This window comes from Microcaecilia unicolor, chromosome 2, assembly GCF_901765095.1.
Source record: "Microcaecilia unicolor chromosome 2, aMicUni1.1, whole genome shotgun sequence".
NCBI lineage: Eukaryota > Metazoa > Chordata > Amphibia > Gymnophiona > Siphonopidae > Microcaecilia > Microcaecilia unicolor.
In genome coordinates, this window is record NC_044032.1 from 213,117,673 (window position 1) to 213,141,974 (window position 24,302).

The following is a 24,302-nucleotide window of genomic DNA, read 5'->3' on the forward strand; positions in this document are numbered from 1 at the left end:
AGGTAAGCCGGTTGATATTGTGTATCTGGATTTTCAAAAGATGTTTGACAAAGTACCTCATGAAAGACTGCAAAGGAAATTGGAAAGTCATGGGATAGGAGGTAGTGTCCTATTGTGGATTAAAAACTGGTTAAAAGATAGAAAACAGAGAATAGGGTTAAATGGTCAGTATTCTCAATGGAGAAGTGTAGATAGTGGGGTTCCCCAGGGGTCTGTGCTGGGACCACTGTTTTTTTAAACATATTTATAAATGATCTAGGGATGGGAGTAACTAGTGAGGTAATTAAATTTGCTGACGACACAAAGTTATTTAAAGTTGTTAAATTAGAAGAGGATTGTGAAAAATTACAAGAGGCCCTGACGAGACTGGGCATCTAAATGGTAGATGACGTTTAATGTGAGCAAGTGCAAAGTGATGCATGTGGGAAAGAGGACCTGAATTATAGTTATGTAATGCAAGGTTCCACATTAGGAATCACCGACCAGGAAAGGGATCTAGGCGTCATCGTTGATGATACGTTGAAACCCTCTGCTCAGTGTGCGGCAGCTGCTAAGAAAGGAATAGACAACAAAAATGAGGACGTTATAATGCCTTTGTATCGCTCCATGGTGCAATTGCATCTCGAATTGTGTTCAATTCTGGTCACCACATCTCAAAAAAGATATAGTGGAATTAGAAAAGATACAGAGAAGGGCGACGAAAATGATAAAGAGGATGGGACGACTTCCTATGAAAAAAGGCTAAAGTGGCTAGGGCTCTTCAGCTTGGAGAAGAGATCGCTGAGGGGAAATATGATAGAGGTCTATAAAATAATGAGTGGAGTGGAATGGGTAGAAGTGAATCACTTATTTACTTTTCCCAAAAATACTAGGACTAGGGAGCATGCAATGAAGCTAGAAAGTAGTAAATTTTAAATGAATCAGAGAAGATATTTCTTCACTCAACATGTAATTAAACTCTGGAATTCGTTGCCAGAGAATGTAGTAAAAGTGGTTAGCTTAGCAGGGTTTAAAAAGGTTTGGATGGCTTCCTAAAGGAAAAGTCCATAGACCATTATTAAAATGGACTTGCGGAAAATCCACTGCTTATTTCTAGAATAAGCAGCATAAATGTACTTTTTTGGGATCTTGCCAGGTACTTCTGACCTGGATTGGCCACTGTAAGAAACAGGATGCTGGGCTTGATGGACCTTCCGTCTGTCCCAGTATGAAAAAAAAAAAACCCAAAAATGAATGCTTCCTAATAAAAGACTACCTTTAAGTCTCTCACCTCTGATGAAATCACAGAAGTAAACCATTTTCTTTTCATATTCTTCCAGTAGTTTCTGACCAACCATGGTTCTGGCCCTAACTATCAAATCATTTCTATGCATAAATTTGTAAGTCCAATTAACCCCTTCAGTAAAATCTGGTATTTTCATCTTGATGGCAAGCGCTTTAGCCTTTTGTTTGATGGTCATAGATGCGATCACCCTGCAACTTTCTCTTTGCGATAGTATCCATTATTTCAAATTCGTCTCAAGTTGAGACCACTTGGCAGACCTCCTACAATGAGCACGCTTCCTTAGTTTCAGTTTATTCAAGGTTTTTTTCTTGGTGGTGCCATTCATGGACAGACTTCTCATTCATGTAGAGTAAGCATGGCTTGGATTTCGTCGTTCCTGAGATGGGCGTCCTTGGTTTCCATTATCGCCGAAAACCAGGGACGACCATCTCTAAGGACAACCTAAATGTTGAGATTTGGGCGTCCCCAACCGTATTATCGAAACAAAAGATGGCTGCCCATCTTGTTTCGTTAATACGGGTTTCCACGCCCCTTCACCAGGACATCCTGCGAGGATGTCCTCAGGAAAACTTGGGTGCCCCGTTCAATTATGCCCCTCTTAATGTACAAAAACTATAATTAAAATGACAGTGTATGAAAATTATAAAAAAAAAAACAAGTCCAAAATGTCCATTAAGCAAACTGGAGGTGATTCTATTATGAGAAGTTGCTTCAGGTTTCCCCAGCCCAAATCTTAACACTTAGGTTGACCTTAGCAGCACTCAGGCACTCTAAAACTCTCTCCAGTTCACTTATGGCCTGGCGTTCTCTTTAGGAGGTCTTACAAGGAGGACAATGGAGATCCTATTACTCTCAAAGATGTAGGTATCCTTCAACCTCTTGCTCCTCCCAGTTAAGACAGAGATCTTACTCCTGAATTAGGTAGCAGAGGGCTTAAGAAATCCCAGTGAGCTCCACAGTCAACACCAGGGATGGGATTTTGACTGTATCCAGCAGTGCATAATTTCCATCCCCATAACTGCCCTGGATGACCTTCTAGTGGAAAGGAGGCTGAAAGATTTTGCAGCAAGGTTAGCCCCATATGACCTCAGACTGGTGAGTTCTCAAAAATTTCCAGGAGTGTTACCATCTGCAATTAGAAACCATTCCTCCAAATTATCCATTGGCATCATTTAAATTAACTCAGCATCAGGACTGCTTACAAAGCACCTCTCTTCCCTCTTGTAAGCCAAAGCAGTTCAGCGCATTCCACCAGGGGAAAGTGGGCACAGATTTTATTCCAAATACTTCTGGTTACAAAGATGGAGGAATTTCTTCCCATTCTAGACCAATGATCCTGAAAAACGATCATGATGATTTCCATGGGCATATTTAGTTCCATTCTTCAAAAGGGAATTGGTTATGTTTGTTGGACTTAAAGGATGCTTATGAGATTCTTTGTAAGAAAATACTACTACCAATGTCGAGTATTGTCATGTGGTCTCATGTAAGCACTGAGAGTGTTTGAAAATTGTCTAGCAGACATTGCAACATCGTGTGTATGTGTTTCCCTACTTGGACAATTGGCTGGTCAAGAGCACATAAAAGGAAGGACTAAAAGAATCAATATGTATGATCATTTCAGTGTTACAGCTTCTGGGGTGTATCATAAACTATCTCAAATCATGGTTTAGCCCATCACCAAAATTAGCAGGACTCCTATGAATTCCAAACAGAACTATAGCATCCATATTTCTCCTACAACAGCAGATATTGAGTCTCATATCCATAGTAGAAGAGGTTTGCAAGTTTCAGCAGGTATTAGCTGGTCAAATATTGATGATGCTAATCTACATGGCCTCCACAGTTAATGTGATTCCCTTGGCACACCTCAGTTTGAGGCAAGCTCAAAAGACCCTGGACCCAGTAGACGCAGGCCATGAGACTCTTTATCCTGGTGGATGTTTCCAACTTGCGTAGGGGAGCTCCACACTCAGGGTCTTTGGCCTACTCAGGAAAAGTTTCATGAGATAAACCACTTAGATCTAAGATCAATCTGGAATGCTCTAAAGGCTTTCATAGCAGTTATCCAACCAGATCATTCTAATTCAGACAGACAAGCAGAGAGGGGCAGGTTTGTACCTCATGTGTTGGGTGTCAGGATGCAGAAAAGGGCCATTTCTCAGGGAATATCTGTAAGAGCCACATATCTAGCATGAAAGAAAAACTGTCTGGTGAATAGACTGAGTCAAATTCTGCAACCTCATGATTGGTCTTTAGATGAGGACATAGCCTAGAAGATCTTTTGAGGGTGGGGAATCCCTTCAATAGACCCTTTTGTCACTCAGTACAACAAGAAAGTCTCTCAGTTTTGTTCCAGTCTAGTATCACATGAAAAACTATTCACAAATGTCCTCCTCCATTGGGGGCAAAGCCTGCAGTACATGTATCATCTAATACCTTCCATAGTGAAAACTCTTCTGAAACTAGAGCAGGATTTAAAAGTCATGATTCTGATTGTATCTTTTTGACCAAAGCAAATATGGATTCCTCTTCTGGAGCTTTCCTTCAGAAATTCATAGAGACTGGAGTGTATTCCCACACTGATCATTCAAGATCAAGGAATCCTTCTACATCCCTTTATCCAATCCCTAGCCCTCACAACTTGGATGTTGAGAGGATAGTGGTAGATTCCCTGAACTTGCAGACAGTGTTCCATTTTCTGCTGGCTTCCAGAAGAGTTTGCACCAAAAGATTCTATGGATTTAAATGGAAGAGGTCTGCTATCTGGTTTGAGAGCAAGGACTAATATCCATTTTCATGTCCCACAAAAAAACTGCTTGAACATCTTCTATACCTTTCTGAATCAGGTCTGAAGACCAGCACTATTATTGTTCATCTTAGTGCGATTGGCATTTATCATCATCGAGTAGAAGGTAAACCCATCTCTGCTTAGTCTTTAGTTGTTTGCTTTGTGAGGCTTGCTTCCAGTGAAACCTCCCACCAAGCCTCCTGCAGTGTCATGGGATCTCAATGTTGTCTTAATACACCTAATGAAAGCTCCCTTTGTACCACTTGATACCTGCCACCTGAAGTACTGACCTGAAAGGTGCTGCTTTTGATGGTGGTCACTTCAGCTACAGGGTCTTGAGCTCCATGCCTTAGTGACAGACCCATCTTATGTTTAGTTTTACAACAACAGAATATTCTTGTTCACATATCCTATGGTCATGCCTAAGACAGTTCCATGTTAACCAGCTCTGCCAGCATTATTTCCAGAACTTCATGCCTACAAAGGTGAAAGCGCATGGTACACTTTGGACTGCAAGAGAGCCTTGGCTTTATATTTGGAGCAGACTAAAGCCCTTAGAAAGTCCATCAAGCCTTTGTTTCTTTTGACCCAAACAGGGTAGGGCTGCAGTCATCAAACACACTCAAATTGGCTAGCAGACTGTGTTTTTTTCATTTATGCCCAGGCTGGACTGACTCTTAAGGGTTATGTCATTTCACATAATGTCAGAGCAATGGCTGCTTTTGTGGCTTCTGTCCACACATTCACATCACAGGATTGCTTAGAACAGGACTCTCAACGTGGCAGTCAGTTTGGCCAGTCAGTCCTCCAGAATCTTTTTAAGGTTTAGAATCCAGTACCTAGTGTATCTGAATGAAACTCACCTTGAGCTACTACTGAAAAGGTGTGAGAAAAAAATATAAATAAAATAACCCCACCCCTCCAAAAAAGTTTGATTATTTTTTTTATTTCAGATCGCCTCCCCCCCCCCCCAAAAAAAGAAGCAGATTATTTATTCACATAGAACACTGGAACATGTTAAAAAATAATGTTGTTCTGTGCCTTCACTTGTTGTGAAGCTTATGTTCTATTATCATCCCCCTTTTTTGTTGAAGGCAGCCTGTAGCTAGGGAGTCTTGCATGCGAGGATGAATATATCCTGCTTGCCCTCGAAGAAAACAACATTACCTACCTCTAACAGGTGTTCTCTGAGTACAGCAGGATATATATCCTCGTGTCTAAGGTTTGGCAATTAAAATTCAATGCGAAGAAATGCAAAGTGATGCACTTAGGGAGTAGAAATCCACAGGAGATGTATGTGTTAGGCGGTGAGAGTCTGATATGTACAGACGGGGAAAGGGATCTTGGGGTGATAGTATCTGAGGATCTGAAGGCGACGAAACAGTGTGACAAGGCCGTGGCTGTAGCTAGAAGGTTGCTAGGCTGTATAGAGAGAGGTGTGACCAGCAGAAGAAAGGAGGTGTTGATGCCCCTGTCTGTATAAGTCGTTGGTGAGGCCCCACCTGGAGTATTGTGTTCAGTTTTGGAGGCCGTATCTTGCTAAGGATGTAAAAAGAATTGAAACAGTGCAAAGAAAAGCTACAAAATGGTATGAGATTTGCGTTACAAGACATATGAGGAGAGATTTGCTGACCTGAACATGTATACCCTGGAGGAAAGGAGAAACAGGGGTGATATGATACAGACGTTCAAATATTTGAAAGGTATTAATCTGCAAACAAACCTTTTCGGTAGATGGGAAGGCAGTAGAACAAGAGGACATGAAATGAGATTGAAGGGGGGTAGACTCAAAAATGTCAGGAAGTATTTTTTCACGGAGAGAATGATGGATACTTGAAATGCCCTCCCGCGGGAGTTGGTGGAGATGAAAATGGTAACAGAATTCAAAAATGCATGGGATAAACAAAAAGGAATCCTGTTCAGAAGGACTGGCTCCTCAGAAGCTTAGCGGAGATTGGGTGGCAGAGCCGGTGGTGGGAGGCGGGGCTGGTGCTGGGCAGACTTCTACGGTCTGTGCCCTGAAAATGGCAGATACAGATCATGGTCAGGTATACATATAAAGTAGCACATATGAGTTTATCTTGTGGGCAGACTGGATGGACTTTACAGGTCTTTCTCTGCCATCACCTACTACGTATACCCTCCCTTCTTCACTTGAAGTTGAAGTCTTAAAGCTAAGAAGGCTTGCACGTGCAAGGTAGAACACTCTAAAGTTCTTATAAAGCTGGAGAGCTGCTCCCACGCCTGCTGTTCTCGGAGAGCACCTTCTACTAGTAAGTAACTTTGTATTTTCTGTAGAGAAGCAGAATTGATCAGGCACTCTTACCTCTCTGATACTTGCATTAATTATTGAGCTATGGAACTAAGGAACAGTGAAGACTGCTGCATGCAAGAAAGTCGTGCATACTCAGAACTTTATATATTGCATTCTGAGCTCTAGGACAGCTGTTCCATCCACGTAACATGCAAAGACATCATTTACTTGTGTCTGATCGATCTTTCTGCTGTGGATAACACTTGCTACAGGTGAACAACAGTGCTTTGTTATATGATGTGCCTATATTCTATGTGGAATGGAGGAGTAGCTTAGTGGTTAGTGCAGCAACCTCAGAACCAGGGGTACTGGGTTTGATTCCTATTGCAGATCCTTGTGACCTTGGGCAAGTCACTTAACCCTCCATTGCCTCAGGTACAAAAAATAAGTACCTGTTTATAATATGTAGACCACTTTGATTGTAACCACAGAAAGGCAGTGTATCAAATCCCATCCTCTTTCCCTATGTATGTATAAACACATGCAGCTTTATAAGAGCCTTTTTACACAGGTAAACATGCATTATACACAGAAATGTTTTTACAGTTACTCCCAATATATATTGAGTTGAATTGTAAGAGGGAGATATTTTATATTAAATACTAGATTTTGAAATGTTATCACAAAAATAAACATGCTATATTTGTTATTTCCTTATATTTCTAATATATGTTTTGACTTCATATCTGTAACTAAATTAAATTAGAATTATACTTATTATTAGCTTGTTTTGGGGTACCAAATTATTTGCATACAAAAGTATTAGTTGAATTTATGCGATGATGGTCACTAGATAAGTTGAAGTGCCAGCAGTGGAGTCAACTGTTTTAATAGCATGAATATATACGTAAGTGGTAACTCTCTTGCCATTTGTATGGATAAGTTAGGCCTGCTTTATACTGCCTAATTTATATTCAGAAATTATGTGCAGAGAAGCTGAATTTTGCCATATCACATATACCTTCCAATATGCATAAATGTTTTGGAGGCAATTCTGTAAGTGGGTGCCTCCTCTTAGGTGCCAGATGCCATGCAGTGAGTGCGTATTCTATAAAGGCATCTGGGCACCCAGATTCTGTTATAGAATACTAGCGTAACCCGTGGTTGCACCAGACATAGACGTGGCATAACCATGGGCACCTAAATGTGGCAAGGGTGTGCGGAACTTATAGTGTTCAATAAGTTGCATATGTAAGTGGCAACACCATGCTCCACCCCTTAGCATTTACATGCTATGCCACTTACGCGTGTCCTTACAGAATGGCACTTAATTGCTTTGCTGCTACTCAAATGTTAAGTGTACACTTACCTGCTAAAGTGATGTTCTTCTGTACATTTATGTGTTTAAGTGGTGTTTAAGTGGTGCACAAATGTAGACGCCCAGTTATAGACTTGCCCTCTTTAGGCAGGGATGGCACAGTGTACATGCAAAATTATGCTTATAACCAGGGCAAATATGTTTTTAAAAGACATATATGGTCAACATCAGTGCCAAATGCATAACATTTTTTTTATGTCAAGCCCCCTAACTCCTAAAACTAGATTAAAAATGACATAACCTACCTTATATTAAATGTTAACTTTCTATAATATAGCTTTTACATGTTTTTAGATAGAAATCCCACAAAGACCAAACACATTAAGCCCAAAGTGACTGCTTTTAAGAGACATTGGGAGACGTCCAGTCTTGCATGGTCATCCTACACACATGGAGAAGTGAAGCCAAGGTTTGATTACCATTTTATTTTCCATGCAATCTGTTTTGCAACCTGATGTGTATTATACTGTTAATATCCAAAAGTTGTTGAGTGCTGGGTGCTAAATGATCTATAAATGTGCTAGTGTGAAAAATGCAGCGCTATGAACATGTTTTATAAACCATAAATATAACCATCCTTCTCCTGTTTATCATGATTGTGTGGTCACAGCAATTATTGTGGAATTTGCTTTCCCATCCTTGTTTCAGTGTTTTCTGTCTTGCAGATGCCACTTAGGAAAGCTTAGTGAAGTTCTCTCTCATGCTTCTCTGTTACCCTTTCTTAGGGTGATTGGTGATGAGGTCTTTGTCTTCGTCCTGTATACCTGTTTCTGAGGCAAGGCCCAGCAAGGCTTCTCTCCTTTCTTCTGTTGCTGCTGACATTGAATCAGAAAAACCACTGCAGTCTAGAGCAACCTTTTTCTACCGGAACACATTCAGCAGGAGTATTTGGGACATGGAAAAAGAGATTTTAGGAGAGGGAAAGGGGATAAAAGCTGAAAGGGAAATGGGACTTGATATACCGCCTTTCTGAGGTTTTTGCAACTACATTCAAAGCAGTTTACATATATTCAGGTACTTATTTTGTACCAGGGGCAATGGAGGGTTAAGTGACTTGCCCAGAGTCACAAGGAGCTACAGTGGGAATCGAACTCAGTTCCCCAGGATCAAAGTCCACTGCACTAACCACTAGGCAAAAATATAACAAAGATGAGTTACTTACTCAAGCTATTAAATAAAAACAAAACAAAATAAGCCAAAAAATAGACACCAGCACAAAAAAATGAGCAAAATAGAAACGAATATATATATATTTTTAAAGCTGTATAGAAAATATCTTTCCATGCCATCTAAATAGTTTAGCTGATGTTCATGTTTTCAAAGTAATTTTCTGCTCTAGGACAGGAGTTTTTCTCCATCCCCTACTTTTGCTGTCCTTACTTTCTGTTGCTCCCCTCTTGCAAGCTTCAAATGATTCCAACACCCTAAGCTACAGTAGAGTTGGGCAAAGACAGTGGGAGCTGGCTGGGTGAAACTATAAGGAGAAATGGTCAAAAGGCTTGGGAGGGGGGGGGGGGAACCTGGAAGGAGAGATGAGAGACTGGAGAAGAGAATGCGGGGGAAAGGATGAGTAAATTCTAGTGGTGAGAGTCGAGAGAGAAAATGGGAAGAGACATCAAACTGGAGAAAGGGATAAAAGAAGAGATGGAGAAAAATACTGGTATAGGCAGAAAAGAGGGCAAAATGGAAATGGATGAATGAAAGAAAAACAAAAATATAATTCAGACAAATAAGGAATTATGAAACAACATTGGGCCCGACATTCAAAAAAGTTTAAGCATGCAGCAGTAGCGCTGTACAAATTCATTTTTGTAAATTGCTTGTGCTTAATTTAGGGCTTTGTTTACAAAGCTGTGCTACTGATTTTCGGTGTGGCAAATGAGAGCAAGCCCATTCAGTTCCTATGGGCTTCTTCTCATTTGCCTTGTGGGAATTGCTAGCATGGCTTCGTAAAAGAAGCCCTTAGAGGGTTGCCGCATCTACTTTCCTTTATAGAGTATTAGTGTAACTGGGTACGTTCGTATGTGTTGAGACATGAGTATTTAAACCAGCCATAGAGCTGGTGTAAATGATAATACCTAGAGTATGGAGATATGCACTGATGTAGTCCAGAAACTTTATGCCATATTATTTTGGGTGAGAATCATGTTTCTGAGGCTGTTCTAATTGTTAGAGCACTGTCTCTTTAAAACCATATATAAACCTGATTGTTTTATACATAATACATAAGTACATAAGTAATGCCACACTGGGAAAAGACCAAGAGTCCATGAAGCCCAGCATCCTGTCCATGACAGCGGCCAATCCAGGCCAAGGGCACCTGGCAAGCTTCCCAAACATACAAACATTCTATACATGTTATTCCTGGAATTGTGGATTTTTCCCAAGTCCATTTAGTAGTGGTTTATGGACTTGTCCTTTAGGAAACCGTCTAACCCCTTTTAAAACTCTGCCAAGCTAACCGCCTTCACCACGTTATCCGGCAACGAATTCCAGAGTTTAAGTATGCGTTGGGTGAAGAAAACTTTTCTCTGATTTGTTTTAAATTTACTATACTGTAGTTTCATCGCATGCCCCCTAGTCCTAGTATTTTTGGAAAGCATGAACAGACGCTTCACATCCACCTGTTCCACTCTACTCATTATTTTATATACCTCTATCATGTCTCCCCTCAGCCGTCTCTTCTCCAAGCTGAAAAGCCCTAGCCTCCTTAGTCTTTCTTCATAGGGAAGTCGTCCCACCCCCACTATCATTTTAGTCGCCCTTTGCTGCACCTTTTCCAATTCTACTATATCTTTCTTGAGATGCGGCGACCAGAATTGAACACAATACTCAAGGTGCGGTTGCACCATGGAGCGATACAATGGCATTATAACATCCTCACACCTGTTTTCCATACCTTTCCTAATAATACCCAACATTCTATTCGCTTTCCTAGCTGCAGCAGCACACTGAGCAGAAAATTTCAGTGTATTATCGATGACGACACCCAGATCCCTTTCTTGGTCCGTAACTCCTAACATGGAACCTTGCATGACGTAGCTATAATTCAGGTTCTTTTTCCCACATGCATCACCTTGCACTTACTCATATTAAACGTCATCTGCCATTTAGCCGCCCAGTCTCGTAAGGTCCTTCTGTAATTTTTCACAATCCTGTAATGAGTTAACGACTTTGAATAACTTTGTGTCATCAGCAAATTTAATTACCTCGCTAGTTACTCCCATCTCTAAATCATTTATAAATGATAAAAGCAGTGGTCCTAGCACAGACCCCTGAGGAACCCCACTAACTACCCTTCTCCATTGTGAATACTGCCCATTTAACCCCACTCTCTGTTTCCTATCCTTCAACCAGTTTTTATTCCACAATAGGACATTTCCTCCTATCCCATGACCCTCCAATTTCCTCTGTAGCCTTTCATGAGGTACCTTGTCAAACGCCTTTTGAAAATCCAGATACACAATATCAACCGGCTCCCCTTTGTCCACATGTTTGTTTACTCCTTCAAAGAATTGAAGTAAATTGGTCAGGCAAGATTTCCCCACACAAAAGCCGTGCTGACTTGGTCTCAGTAATCCATGTCCTTGGATGTGCTGTGTAATTTTGTTTCTGATAATAGCCTCTACCATTTTCCCCGGCACTGACGTCAGACTCAACGGTCTATAATTTCCCGGATCTCCCCTGAACCTTTTTTAAAAATCAGCGTTACATTGGCCACCCTCCAATCTTCCGGTACCACGCTCGATTTTAAGGATAAATTTTAGTGGAAGTTGGACTCACCACGCTTCAGTGGAAGTTAGGTTCATGATGCCCATAAGGCCCAAGGGGTTCACAGGGCTTGTAAGGTCTGTATTAACAAGTAGCATTATTTGTTACACTGACAGCATGATTTTTAAAAACTCTCTCCCATAGTTTTGTAGTGAAGAACTTTCTCAGAATGGCACACACAAACATGCCATGAGAGCAGGCCGCTCTTATCAGTAGAGTCTGGCAGAAAGAGCTGATCTCAAAACACTGAGAGAAGAAACATGCCCATCTCTCTCATCTCTTAGCCTATACCTGCAATAAATTGTTTGTTTGTTTGTTTGTTTTTTTTTCCTTCTTGTACATGCACAAGTTGTAATTGGGTGCTTTGGCCATCACCTCTTAAGCAGGGTAAAGTATAATTGTCCTAGTATTTGGTTGTTTAGGTTAGAAACATCTTCAACAGCGTGTACTCTCCATGCCTATCTGCCTCTCTTGGAACTCAGAAGCCTGTGCATTTAGAGGGGCATAATCGAACGGCGCCAGCCGGCCATCTTCGGGGCCAGTGCTGTAAGTTGGCGGAGCCAACTGTATTTTTGAAAAAGATGGCCGGCCATCTTTTGCTTTGCTAATACGGTTGGGCCCGGCCAAATGTGAGAGTTCACCGGATTTGAGATGGCTGGCATCGGTTTTTGGCCATAATGGAAAATAATGCCGGCGATCTCAAACCCGGTGAAATCCAAGGCATCTGGTCATGGGAGGAGCCAGCATTTGTAGTGCACTGGCCCCCCTCACATGCCAGGACACCAACCAGGCACCCTAGGGGGCACTTCTAAAAATAAAAAAATAAAAATAGCTCCCAGGTGCATAGCTCCCTTCCCTTGGTTGTTTAGCCCTCCCAAATCCCCCCCAAACCCACTCCCCACCACTCTACACCATTACCATAGCCCTAAGGGGTGAAGGGGGGCACCTACATGTGGGTACAGTGGGTTTTGGGTGGGTTTTGGAGGGCTCCCATTTACCACCACAAGTGTAACAGGTAGGAGGGGTGGGCCTGGGTCCACCTGTCTGAAGTGCACCGCACCCACTAAAAACTGCTCCAGGGCATACTGCTATCAGGGAGCAGGGTATGACATTTGAGGCTGGCATACAGGCTGGCAAAAAAGTTTTTTATTCTGTTTTTTTTGGGTGGGAGGGGGTTGGTGACCACTGTGGGAGTAAGGGGAGGTCATCCCCGATTCCCTCCGGTGGTCATTTGGTTATTTGGGGTTCCTTTTTGAAGCTTGGTCATGAAAAAAAAGGGACCAAGTAAAGCCGGCGAAATGCTAGTCAAGCCTGGCTTTTTTTCCATTATCAGGCGAAGCCAGCCATCTCGTGAGCATGCCCCCGTCCCGCCTTCACTACCCTACCAACACGCCCCCTTGATGTTTCACCAGCTCCACGACGGAAAGCAGTTGAACCTGGCTAAAATCGGCTTTCGATTATACCGATTTGGCCAGGTTCAGGAGATTGCTGGCCATCTCCCGATTTGTGTCGGAAGATGGCCGGCGATCACTTTCGAAAATGAGCTGGTTAGTCACTATGTACTATTGTGTATGCATGTTCATATCACTATTTTTTTGACCCATAATTTTGATTGAAGATTTTAGAAGAACAACACAATGATTGGTACAGAAAAAATTGTACACAATTCAAAAAACATCCAAAATTCCCCCTTTTAGAAAGCCTCATCCCCCCCCCCCCCCCCCCCCCCGAGGAGCAAAGTGATCACTTTGAGGCCTTTTATCACGATCAACTCAAAATAATTGAACTTGGAGTAAGTAAAACTGAATTATTAGGTTAAAGCAACATGAATACTATTTCCAACATTTAACAATACTTTGTATAGCAATCAGTTAATCATCCAACTTCACCCTTACCCACCCCTGGTCAGACTCCTCCTGGGAACCCTTAATTTGGCTAGTCGCGGCTTCTTATGTTTGCAATTCATTTACTGCTTTTTTCTGATCCTGGAAGGAGGGCCGTTTATTATTCCACCACAGCCTGGCTATAACCATCTTGGCTGCCAGAATCAGCAAGTGTGTAACCCCTCTCCTCATTCAACCCTCCATCCAGTTCACTCCACTTCCCAAAAGACACAGGCCCGGGTCTTCAATCCAATCTTTCATCCAGACAGCATTCCAGTAGATCCTTATCACAGGGCATTACTACCACATATGTTCCAACGTGCACCTACCCTCATAACCCTGCCAGCATTTCCCTCCCTGATCATCTCCTGCTTTCTTCCCTTTTACAGGTGTCCAGTAGGTCCTGAGGACAATATTGAATTGTAACTGTCTAAAATTAGTGATGGAAGAACAATAGCGGCTATAAATTTAGATGTTCTCCCAATCTTGCTGCATCCAGGTTTTCCCCCACCTATGCTCACCAGCTACATAGGAGAGTTTTCTGGAGGGGTGAAGGTTGTCTAATACCTTATATAATTTGGAAAGTAGGCCCTTCCTTGAATCCAGTTTAAACAAGACTATTTGTAGCTCAGTGGGCTCTTTTTTGTGTCATTTCCCATCAAGAAACCCTGAGCTGGAAAAACTGGGAAAGTGAAATGGGACTTGATATACTGCCTTTCTGAGGTTTTTTTTGCAACTACATTCAAAGCAGTTTACATATATTCAGGTACTTATTTTGTACCAGGGGCAATGGTTAAGTGACTTGCCCAGAGTCACAAGGAGCTGCAGTGGGAATTGAACTCAGTTCCCCAGGAACAAAGTCCATTGCACTAACCACTAGGCTACTCCTCCACTCCTTCCTATTTACAAGTTCTTATAATTGTTCATGTTATAATAATGGAAGTTTGCACAAAAAGATCCTTACAAAAATGGAACTGAATCTGTCCCAAATCCCTTTGCAACCCCCAAAAGTAGGAGGTGGAGAAGGGATGAGTGGAAGAGTGGCCTAGTGGTTAGGGTGGTGGACTTTGGTCCTGGGGAGCTGAGGAACTGAGTTCAATTCCCAGCACAGGCAGCTCCTTGTGACTCTGGGCAAGTCATTTAACCCTCCATTGCCTGCCACATTGAGCCTGCCATGAGTGGGAAAGCACAGGGTACAAATGTAACAAAAATAAATGATAATGTTTGAGTTGAGAGGTGTGGATGCTGTGTTAGTCCACTCTTAAAGGTTATCAATAGAAATCAAACATGTTCCATGTTTGATTTCTATTGATAATGTTTGAGTTGAAAGAATGACAATGCAATCCCTGATACTTCTTGTATTACAAAGGAGCCAAAAAGATATGGGCCTGTATGTATCCTCTTCCCCCCTCTGAGACCACCTCAAAAATTAAATGTGAGGCCATTCTTGCCCTTTCCAGATGGACTCAGTAAACCATCTAGTCTTCTCGATAGTGTTCTCGCAGTATGCTGGTATTGATATAAATTTGGTAGACCCAGCTCTGGTATTGATATAAATTTGGTAGACCCAGCTCTCCCTCCAGCTTAGGTTTCTGATCTTGGGTTAATTTTACCTTTGCCTTTCTCCCTTTCCAAATAAAGTTTTTAAACAGAGTTCCACAGGCAAAACTGTTCACTTGGAATATAAATTGGGAGTTGGGCAAATTAAAAACAAAAATTTCAGCAAGACCATCATTTGAAGGACTGTGATTCTTCCCCACCAGAATAACATTAATGATTGCCATCTTGCCATATTCCCAGGGCAGCGGCAGGAAGGAAATGAGGGCTGTTGGGGAGCTGAGGGCAGACAGGAGATGATGGATGACCTGCGGAGCGGGGGAGCCTGCAGCTCGCGGGGTGGGGGGAGGAGAGGCAAGCCGGCTCGCACTCGGTAAACAACCGGCTTGCAAGATGCCAATAAATTTAACAACAGGCTCTTGCGAGCCAGTGCGAGCCCGCTCCAGCACACCACTGCATATTTCCCCCTTACTTGGTCAGTAAGCCTACTATAGTTTAATCTAAAAAGGTCTTCCAACCAAGGTGAGATATAAATGCCCAGATACCAATGCAAATAGATACGTTTTCAGCCTCCTTTTAAATACAACAAAAGATGTAAAGTATCAGGAAGTTTGTTTTAAAATGAGGGTTCAATAACACAACGCAACAATGATTTTGCTACTGAGAGAAAAACATGTGATTTATACTAAATTGAACCCACCGATTCCAAATATGAACTCAGAATTTGCCTGACATGTCTAGATTTTAAGTTATACATTCAAAGCCTATTCACTTATAATATTAATGCTTGGGATGCATTTGTGCTAGTAGTGCAGAACTTCCTTGGGAACAGACGAGCTGAAAACTATGCTGAACTAGTAGATACCATGCTTAAAGCATATGAACAACTTGGCTGCCGAATGTCATTGAAAATGCATTTCTTACATTCCCATCTTGACTTTTTCCCACCCAATTTGGGACACCTAAGTGACGAACATGGAGAGAGGTTCCATAAAGACATTTCTACAATGGAGAACAGATATCAAGGCCGCTGGAATCCTAACATGATGGGGGACTACTGCTGGTTTTTGCAACGGGAAAATATGACCGGTCACAAACGCAAAAGTAGATACCTGAAGCACTTTTAACAGTACTGGGCCTTGCTGAAGTAAGACTTTTAAACTGGAATATGAGACTTTTTTTGAAAATGTTGTTATTCCATTCCATTCCATTTTCATATACTGTTTACTATGATCAGGTAATTGTTGGAGTAAAACTCGTTCTGTAAAAAATTGTTCAATGCTTTCCAAGTGCTTAATTCATTTGGGCATACTTATGCATAACAACATTTCCTGACGTGTTAGAACAATTCTGACTTCGGATTTGGAATATGCACACTGAATTTAGTATAGGACAAATGGTTTTTGCCCAGTAGCACACACAAACATTTTTTTTGTTGTGCTGTGTATTTGACATGGGCATCACTAATTGTTTCACACCAATGGACTGCAATGGACGAGCAGGGTCATAAAGCTGCAGAGTCTGCTTGAAATAGCCCAAAACTATTCCATTCAAAGTCTTAAAAACAAGCGTCATCAATTTATATGGGGAGCCAATGTAGAGCTTTCATAGAACTAGTCACATGATCAATTCATCCCAGTCCCATGATTAATCTCACAGCAGCATGTTATCTTCTCCAGTGCCTGCAGATAAGAAGACAATCCCATATACAAACTGTTAAAATAATCCAATCTAGTCAAAACAAGACCTCGTACAACCACAGGAAAATCTGATGTTGGAATCATAGGTTTGACCTTACTCAATACATGCAATTGATAAAAGCATCCCTGAACAACTCTAGCAATATAAGCATTAAAATTCAACTGTGCATCTAATATCACTCCCAAACTGGCAATCTGTTCCTTAATAACAATGGTAAAATCACAAAATTAAACAGGAATCATTGTTCCAAGATTCTCTCCCCTTTTTAACAGCATCATCTCAGTTTTTGATAGATTCAGCTGTAGACCATTTGTACTCAACCACTGAGAGTTTTGCATGACCAGCAATAAAATCATCATCAACTGGGAAAAAATGCACATCATCTGCATATATTCTAAAATCCACATCCAAATCCCTCAACAAAGTACAAAGTGGCTGCAGATACAAATTAAATAGCATAGCCTGCAATTCAGATCCGTGAGGCATCCTGAACTCACCCCAAAGGTATCAGAAACCATACCAGCCCATTTTATCATCATCTGTCTATTCAGATAGGATGAGAACCAGTTATATACCTTGCCTCTCACACCCATAGTCCAAAGACGCCGCAATAAAACATCATGTTGAACAGTATCAAATGCAGAAGATATATCAATTGATACCAAACAAAATTGCCATGCTAGGAGTTTCCCTACCTATTTCAAAATTCCAAGAAGTCCCTTCTTATCCATCTCATCATATATTGTGCTTTGCTAATGCCTAGAAGATCAAATTTGTTTTAGATCCTTCAATTCGTCACCCCTTTCTTTTGTAGAGCATACTTCATGTCATTTTTGTACTCGTGCAATTTCCACCAAAAGGTGTTGATGATTTTTTTTGTCACATCATACTGTCTTTACCTGCCTTCCACAAGGTTGCATCATTAACTTCCCTGTTCACATTAGTGGAAAGATATTCCAGCCAGTGTTCCCTAAGCTTCAACTGCATCTCTGATCTGGCTAATAGGTTCAAGTTGGCACACTGTTGGTGCTGGGCAATTCCCCCCCCCCCCCCCCCCCAAAGGTGATAGTTCCCCTATGATCATAACATGGTTAGAAATGACAATTGGCAGGAGAAATACCCCACTCCTCCTACCCAGGCACTTTTTGTCTACAAACAAATAATCAAGTCTTGAATAGGAATGATATTTCCCTGAGAAGTATGTAAATTCTTTGGAATTTGGGTGAAAAGCCCTCCAAGGTCTAGGTGAAATTTTCAAAGATAGGAATTCAGGCATTTCTTCACTCCTCCCTTCCTCCTCTCGAAGTCCTATCCCCCCCTTCCTAATGCACAGTTCATGCCACCTCCCAAAATGAGATCACCCTCCACTCTGTCCCTGATCCCTTGCATAGTGTTTTCATAAATGTCCCCTTTTTGTCCTATAGGAGCATATAAATTGACCAACATGAATTTCCATTTATCTATATGCACTTTCAACCATGCCACCCTTCCTTGGTCAGCCCTACCCTTTTCCTCCACTGTCAACGGGAGATGTGTTTTTAATCAATATAGCTACACCCCATTGCTTTGAACCAGCTGAGAAGTAGCACACACATCCCCAATCTCCTCTTTGTAAATTCATGGCTTCCTTTGATGTAAGCCTTATTTCTGGAAGCACTGTTATTCTTTAAGATGTTTCAGGACCCGTTTATGTTTGATACTGTGGTTCAGGCCCCCATGTTCCATGTTGCCATTTTTTCTTAATCCCCCCCATTCATGAACAGTAAACCGCAATAAGTATGCTCTCCTTGCAATCCCGCATCTACTGATCTCAATGGCCCCTCTTCTCTCCCCTGTTATAGTTTTTGTCCTCCCATCTTCCTGACCCCCACAATTAATCCCACCGCCTTCTCCCTCCCCCCCCCCAGTCATAGCATCCCATCGCTGACCAACCTACCCTTCCCATTCGGCTTCCCCCCTTCTCTTCCTCATTAATACCAAACCTACAGGAACAATACAAAACTTGAAAACTGTAATGTAAAATATTGCAACATGATAACCACACCCCTTAAACTGTCAGTTAGCTCATACAAACTGGCAGAAGAATAAGATACAATGACATTTAGTTCTCCCATAGTCTCCCATTTTACTCTCCTTATCCTTATCCAGTCAGGTTCTGAGAAGGGGAGAGCCTTTACTCATCTTCTAGTTCCCTCCTAATAGACCAACCACCCCCAAGATATGGGGTGACAGAAAAAACAGAGAAGACAGAGGCTATGTTTCTTCAAAGGGAAAAGTCTTTATTCCTTACCAGTTTAGATAATAACAAAGCAGTCAGGCAATAACAAATAGCAATTTGTTATGAGAGGGAGAGAGTGACCACCGCTGTAAAGATTTACTCACTGTTGATCATCTCAGCCTCTGCCTAAATACAATACAACAGTGACTTACATACCGTTTTGTACAATAGATTGGGCATCAATTCCCTTCCCAAAATCATGCAGTTTGCAACTTCAGCTAATTTCTGTTTTACTTTACTGTTTACATAGAATGGAACACACTAAGTGTAATGGAATACAGAACACAATATCTAAATGTTTATGGAACACAGCATCTTATAACAAGTCCAAGGTTTCTTTTACAGGAGATTGTAGTCGCTGTTTTGCTACAGGAATTTCTCCTGGACCCAGGTCTTATGATTGTTTTGTCTAGTAACCTCGACACATCTTCGCTTTCAAACTGTGTATACATTCTTAGTGTCCTTGTGATGTAGAGTCAGTGGCACCAACTCTGTCAGGGAAGGGAAGAGTGCTCCTTGCTGTAGATCAGCATGACCTCGAATTCACAGCTTTCAGCAGAAAGTACAGAAAAATGCAGCTCTCAGGCATTTTAAGTTTTGAGCCCTTTGCTATGCAGTTCATGGGTCATAACTGACTTGTCAGTGGTCAGAAAAGTGCAAATCAATTCATGCATCATATTTAATCTGAAAGGCTTTCCTTCCTGAAACAGATTGATATCACAGAGGTAAAGTATAGGAAGAGCCGAGGTGGTGGGAGAGGTGGGAGGAAGGGTGGTAGGTAAGCAAGATATATAAAAAAAGAAGGAAGTCTCAATGATGTGCTGTTGATTACTCTGAACCCATGTGTAAATAATTTCCCAGGTACCTTTATCCTGACAGGAAATATTATACAGAATCAAGGCAGAAGGATCCAGAAAGTACTGCAAATGTACTTCTTATACCAATCCCAACCGCTCCTAAATCTCCCTCTCAAGCACAAAAATAAAACACCACAAAAGCATAATAACCTAATCTCCCCTCCTCCCCCCTTTTGTTTCTCCTATGCATATGTCAATGCACTAATCACTTTATCACAGCTACATGTGTAGTTCATTGAGTACTAAACTGCGAGTATGGTTTTGAATATACCTCTCCCAGATCAACATAAAATTCTGCTTCTTTAAGGTAAGTTGTGCATCCTTAGCTTCTATAAGCAAAAGAGTCTGCAAGGCACCTCTCTAAGACCAGATGGTTGGAGGCTGCCCTTGTAATCAATGTTGTAGTATGCATCTTTTCCCAACCATACAAGTCTTTAAAAAGAAGAGAGATCCTCCTCTCCCCAAAGATCCACATTGATGTAGTTTCCCAAAAAGTATCCCTAGTGGATGAGCCGTAACTGGTTTTTGAAGGACATTACTCATATATCTCATAATAGTATGCCAGTAGGATTGAATTTGAGGACAAGACTACAAAGCTTAGGATAATGTATTTTCTAGAGTGCCACATTTAGTGCAATTAGCGGAGGGTGTGCATCCCGTATGCACCTGGGAAAAATCTGCTCTTGTTTTAGTTCGAGCAGAACAGTCCCACAGTGCAGCACTCCTAACTATAGTCGGAATAGTCTGTAATACCAAACTAATATCATTGGACTCTACTTCTACATGCTTCCATGTGCTAGCAATCCCCGCATGTGACTGAGTAGGGAGATTATGGCATAACGCTTTATGTAACATTGATTGACATAGTACAGGGCACATCCACTTCAAAGAATTCAGCTAGCCTATTTTGCAAACCAGTGGCAAGACCAGACCTTTTTTAATCTGCCACATAGTGAAAGATCTGCATGAGCAATTTAGGATTTGGGATAAAATATTCCATGGGAATAGCACCCCCCCTCCCGAAAATGCTGGATTAGTTTAAGGCCTCCAGCATCCCACCTTCTAAAGATATTATTAGTAATCCCAGGGGTGAAATCCAAATTTCCCATTATGGGCAGTAAATTTGTAAAATATGGGTTAACTCCTCAGCCTTTCTATAACTGATTCCAGGCCTCCCTATGGTGCCTCGATAAAATGCTTAATTTGGCCAAGAATGATAGTTTATCACTAGAAGCTTGTATCTAATAATTAAGATGTACTGGGGCAAAAAACTCCCTCTCCAGTCTCAATGGGGTAAAATCCTCCAAATCAAAAAGACAATTCCTGATATGTCGTAGGAGACAAGTCCAATTATAAAACCTCATACTTGGCAGCCCAAGACCCCCCCTGCCCCGATTCCAGTTGCCCATAAGTCAGTTACAGTCCTTTCAAAGTCAAAGGGGCACTGAGCTGACAGAGGCTAACAAACATGCCCGATATCAATGCTGCAAACTGTTATTGAAACTTTACCATCAAGTTTGTTGAATTTCATCTGGTTCACTGATGAAAAAATCTTTACTGTAGCTTCACCGGTGAAACAATCATTTCTATGGCACAAAAAAAGAAGGATATAGTGGCCAGTCATTTGTTGTCCACTTGATCAACATTCAGCTGAAATTTAATGATTTCTGCTTGATCAATATTCAGCAGAAATTTAATGGTTTCTGTTGGTATCTCACAGAGAAGCATTCATTTGGTGAAACCAGGTGTTAAAATCAATGATGATTATTACAGAGACATCCTACTGCAGCAGAAACGTCTGCCTACAATTCGAGACATTTCTGAGTACTGTATTTTTCAACAGGATGGAGCTCCAGGTCATCGAACTCAAAAAACAGTTGAACTCTTAATTAATGATACCCCAGAATTAATGTAGTCAACATCTTGGCCTTCAAACAGTCCAGATGGTTGATTACAAAATCTGGTGTGCAATGGAAGAGAAAATTTACAGATCAAAAGAAATAGATGTCTGAGATCTATGCCAATGAATATTGGAAGTCTGGGACAAACCTGACCAGTGAGTAATTGAAGAAGCTATCAGTCAGTGGGGGTTGAAGACTTTGTCAATGTGTCAAAGTTGAAGGAGGACACTTTGAATATAAATTACGAATTACCTAAGAAAAAGAAAACATTATACAAATGTATTTTCAAAAGTCATACTAAATGTGTCCCGTTCCGGGTCCTTACCTGCGCTCCCGCGGCGGGGAGCAATGATCGACGGGGGCTGCGGGCTCCCGTGCAGCAGAGACAAGCCGCCGACGGGGCCAGCGCTTCCGCGGGTCGGCCCGAGGCTGGCGACTCGCGGGAGCGAACACCGGCCTCAGGGAAGGGAGGACGCCGGCCAAGATGGCGGCGCCGGCGTCGTTGTCTCCCCGGCCAGAGCTAGGCAGCAAGCAAGTCCCACCCACTGGCGCCGGATTGGCGCATGGAAGAAGGAACTCCGCCTGCGAGGTGGGTCCACCAATCCAGGCCCTCCTGGCCTGTCAGGGCTGAAAGGATTGGCTCCTCTCTAGGGAGGGGATGGACTGGCGGGGGATTTAAACCTCGGACCAAGAAGGGTTCAGCGCTTCTGTTTCTATTGCCAGGAGCCGACACATTGGAGTGCCTCTTCAGCTAGCCGTCCTTGCTAGCCACCTTCAGAGACTGTGTTCCTCTTCAGCTAGCCGTCCTTGCTAGCCACCTTCAGAGACTGTGTTCCTCTTCAGCTAGCCGTCCTTGCTAGCCACCTTCAGAGACTGGGTTCCTCTTCAGCTAGCCGTCCTTGCTAGCCACCTTCAGAGACCGTGTGCCTCTTCCAGCTAGCCGCCCTTGCTAGCCACCTTCAGAGACTGTGTTCCTCTTCAAGCTAGCCGTCCTTGCTAGCCACCTTCAGAGACTGTGTTCCTCTCCAGCTAGCCGTCCTTGCTAGCCACCTTCAGAGACTGTGTTCCTCTTCAGCTAGCCGTCCTTGCTAGCCACCTTCAGAGACTGTGTGCTTCTTCAAGCTAGCCGTCCTTGCTAGCCACCCTTAACCTTGAGTGCCTCTCTCAGCTAGCCGCCCTTGCTAGCTGCCCTTTAGAGACTGAGTTGCTGACTACCAGCCAGGCCGGCCGTCACCCCGTGGTTCCAGCAGTCCTGCTGGCCGCCTGCAGCTGAGGGCTCAACCCTCGGTGAACGGCGGTCGCCGCGGGTGAAGATTCGGGGTGCGCGGCGGTCCTTGGAGGTCTTACCGGGCCTCCAGGAACCTAAGGGCTCACCAATAACCGCGACAGGACAGGAAACAGAAGCCATGAGCTCGCCTACGCAGCCTGATCTACGGGACCTGGCCAAGGTACTCCAGCAGCAGCAGGAGCAGCTGAACGCCCTGTCGGGGGCGCTCCAAAACGTATGCTCCCAACTTTCAACGCTTCAGGTACAGAACCAGGCCGCTGCGGTCCAGGGGGCCGCAGCAGCTCCCCATTCGGGAGGGTTCCGCACGGGACCTCGGTTCCCTGAGCCGGCACGATACGATGGGGCCCCCGGAGGGTGCCGGGGGTTCCTCAATCAGTGCAATCTGGCCTTCCGGATGCAACCGGAGACCTTTGCTTCGGACCACAGTAAAGTGGGATATATTATGGGCCTATGCGAAGGGAAGGCCCTAGCCTGGGTGGCCCCACTTAACGAACAGCAGGACCCCATCTTGGATGACTATAGTGAATTTCAGCGCCGTTTCCATATGGTGTTCGACCTGCCTGGGAGACCATCTTCCGTGGCGTCGGGGCTGCTGCGAATTCATCAGGGGGACGGGACGGTGGCCGATTATGCCATTCGGTTCCGGACTTTAGCTACGGAGCTCCGTTGGAACTCGGAGTCCCTAATGGCAATTTTTATGGAGGGGTTACAAGAACGAATCAAGGACGAATTGGCAGGACGGGAAGTCCCGGGCCAATTGGATGCCCTGATTTCACTCTGTATCCGAGTTGATACCCGGTTCCAGGAGCGAGCTAGAGCCCGGTCCGAATTGCAGAAGTGGGCGCGGGGAACGTCCCGGACTGCTAAGGGGCCGTCCCCTCGCCGTGGGAACCGGGACTCCAAGGACAATGGGGAGGAGCCGATGGTGATGGGCCGTCAGCGGCTGGCTCCCTCCGACCGGAAGAAACGCTTATGGGACGGACTGTGCCTCTATTGTGGTGAGGCTGGACATTTTATCCGAGCCTGTCCCTCCCGGGCGGGAAACGTCTCCCCCAAGGCACCTTGAGGGGAGGGGTCTTGGGGCATTCCGCTCCCCTGCCGGATTCCCTAATCACACTGCCAGTAGTACTACGATGGCACGAGACCACGATCCAGACCCGAGCCCTAGTGGACTCTGGGTCGGGGGGCAACTTCATCGGGAATGAACTACTGCAACAGATGGGCTGGCCCACGCTCCCGCGGCGGCCGGCGCTGCAAATAACCTCCATCCAGGGAACTACATTACCGCAGCCAGTCACGGAGATCACCCCCTTTTTGGGATTACAGGTGGGGGAGGATCACCGGGAAGAAATTCAATT

At 43.2% G+C, this 24,302-nt stretch overlaps 1 protein-coding gene across 2 annotated transcripts in view; it reads left to right on the top strand.

Annotated features, from left to right (window-relative positions):
* Positions 1–24,302, top strand: part of LOC115463310 — a 136,167-nt gene that overhangs the window by 28,415 nt on the left and 83,450 nt on the right. For both annotated transcript variants that reach the window (XM_030193698.1, XM_030193699.1), the window contains one exon: positions 8,003–8,117. In XM_030193698.1, the coding sequence (XP_030049558.1) occupies positions 8,003–8,117 (115 nt within the window). The remainder of the gene's footprint in view (positions 1–8,002; positions 8,118–24,302) is intronic.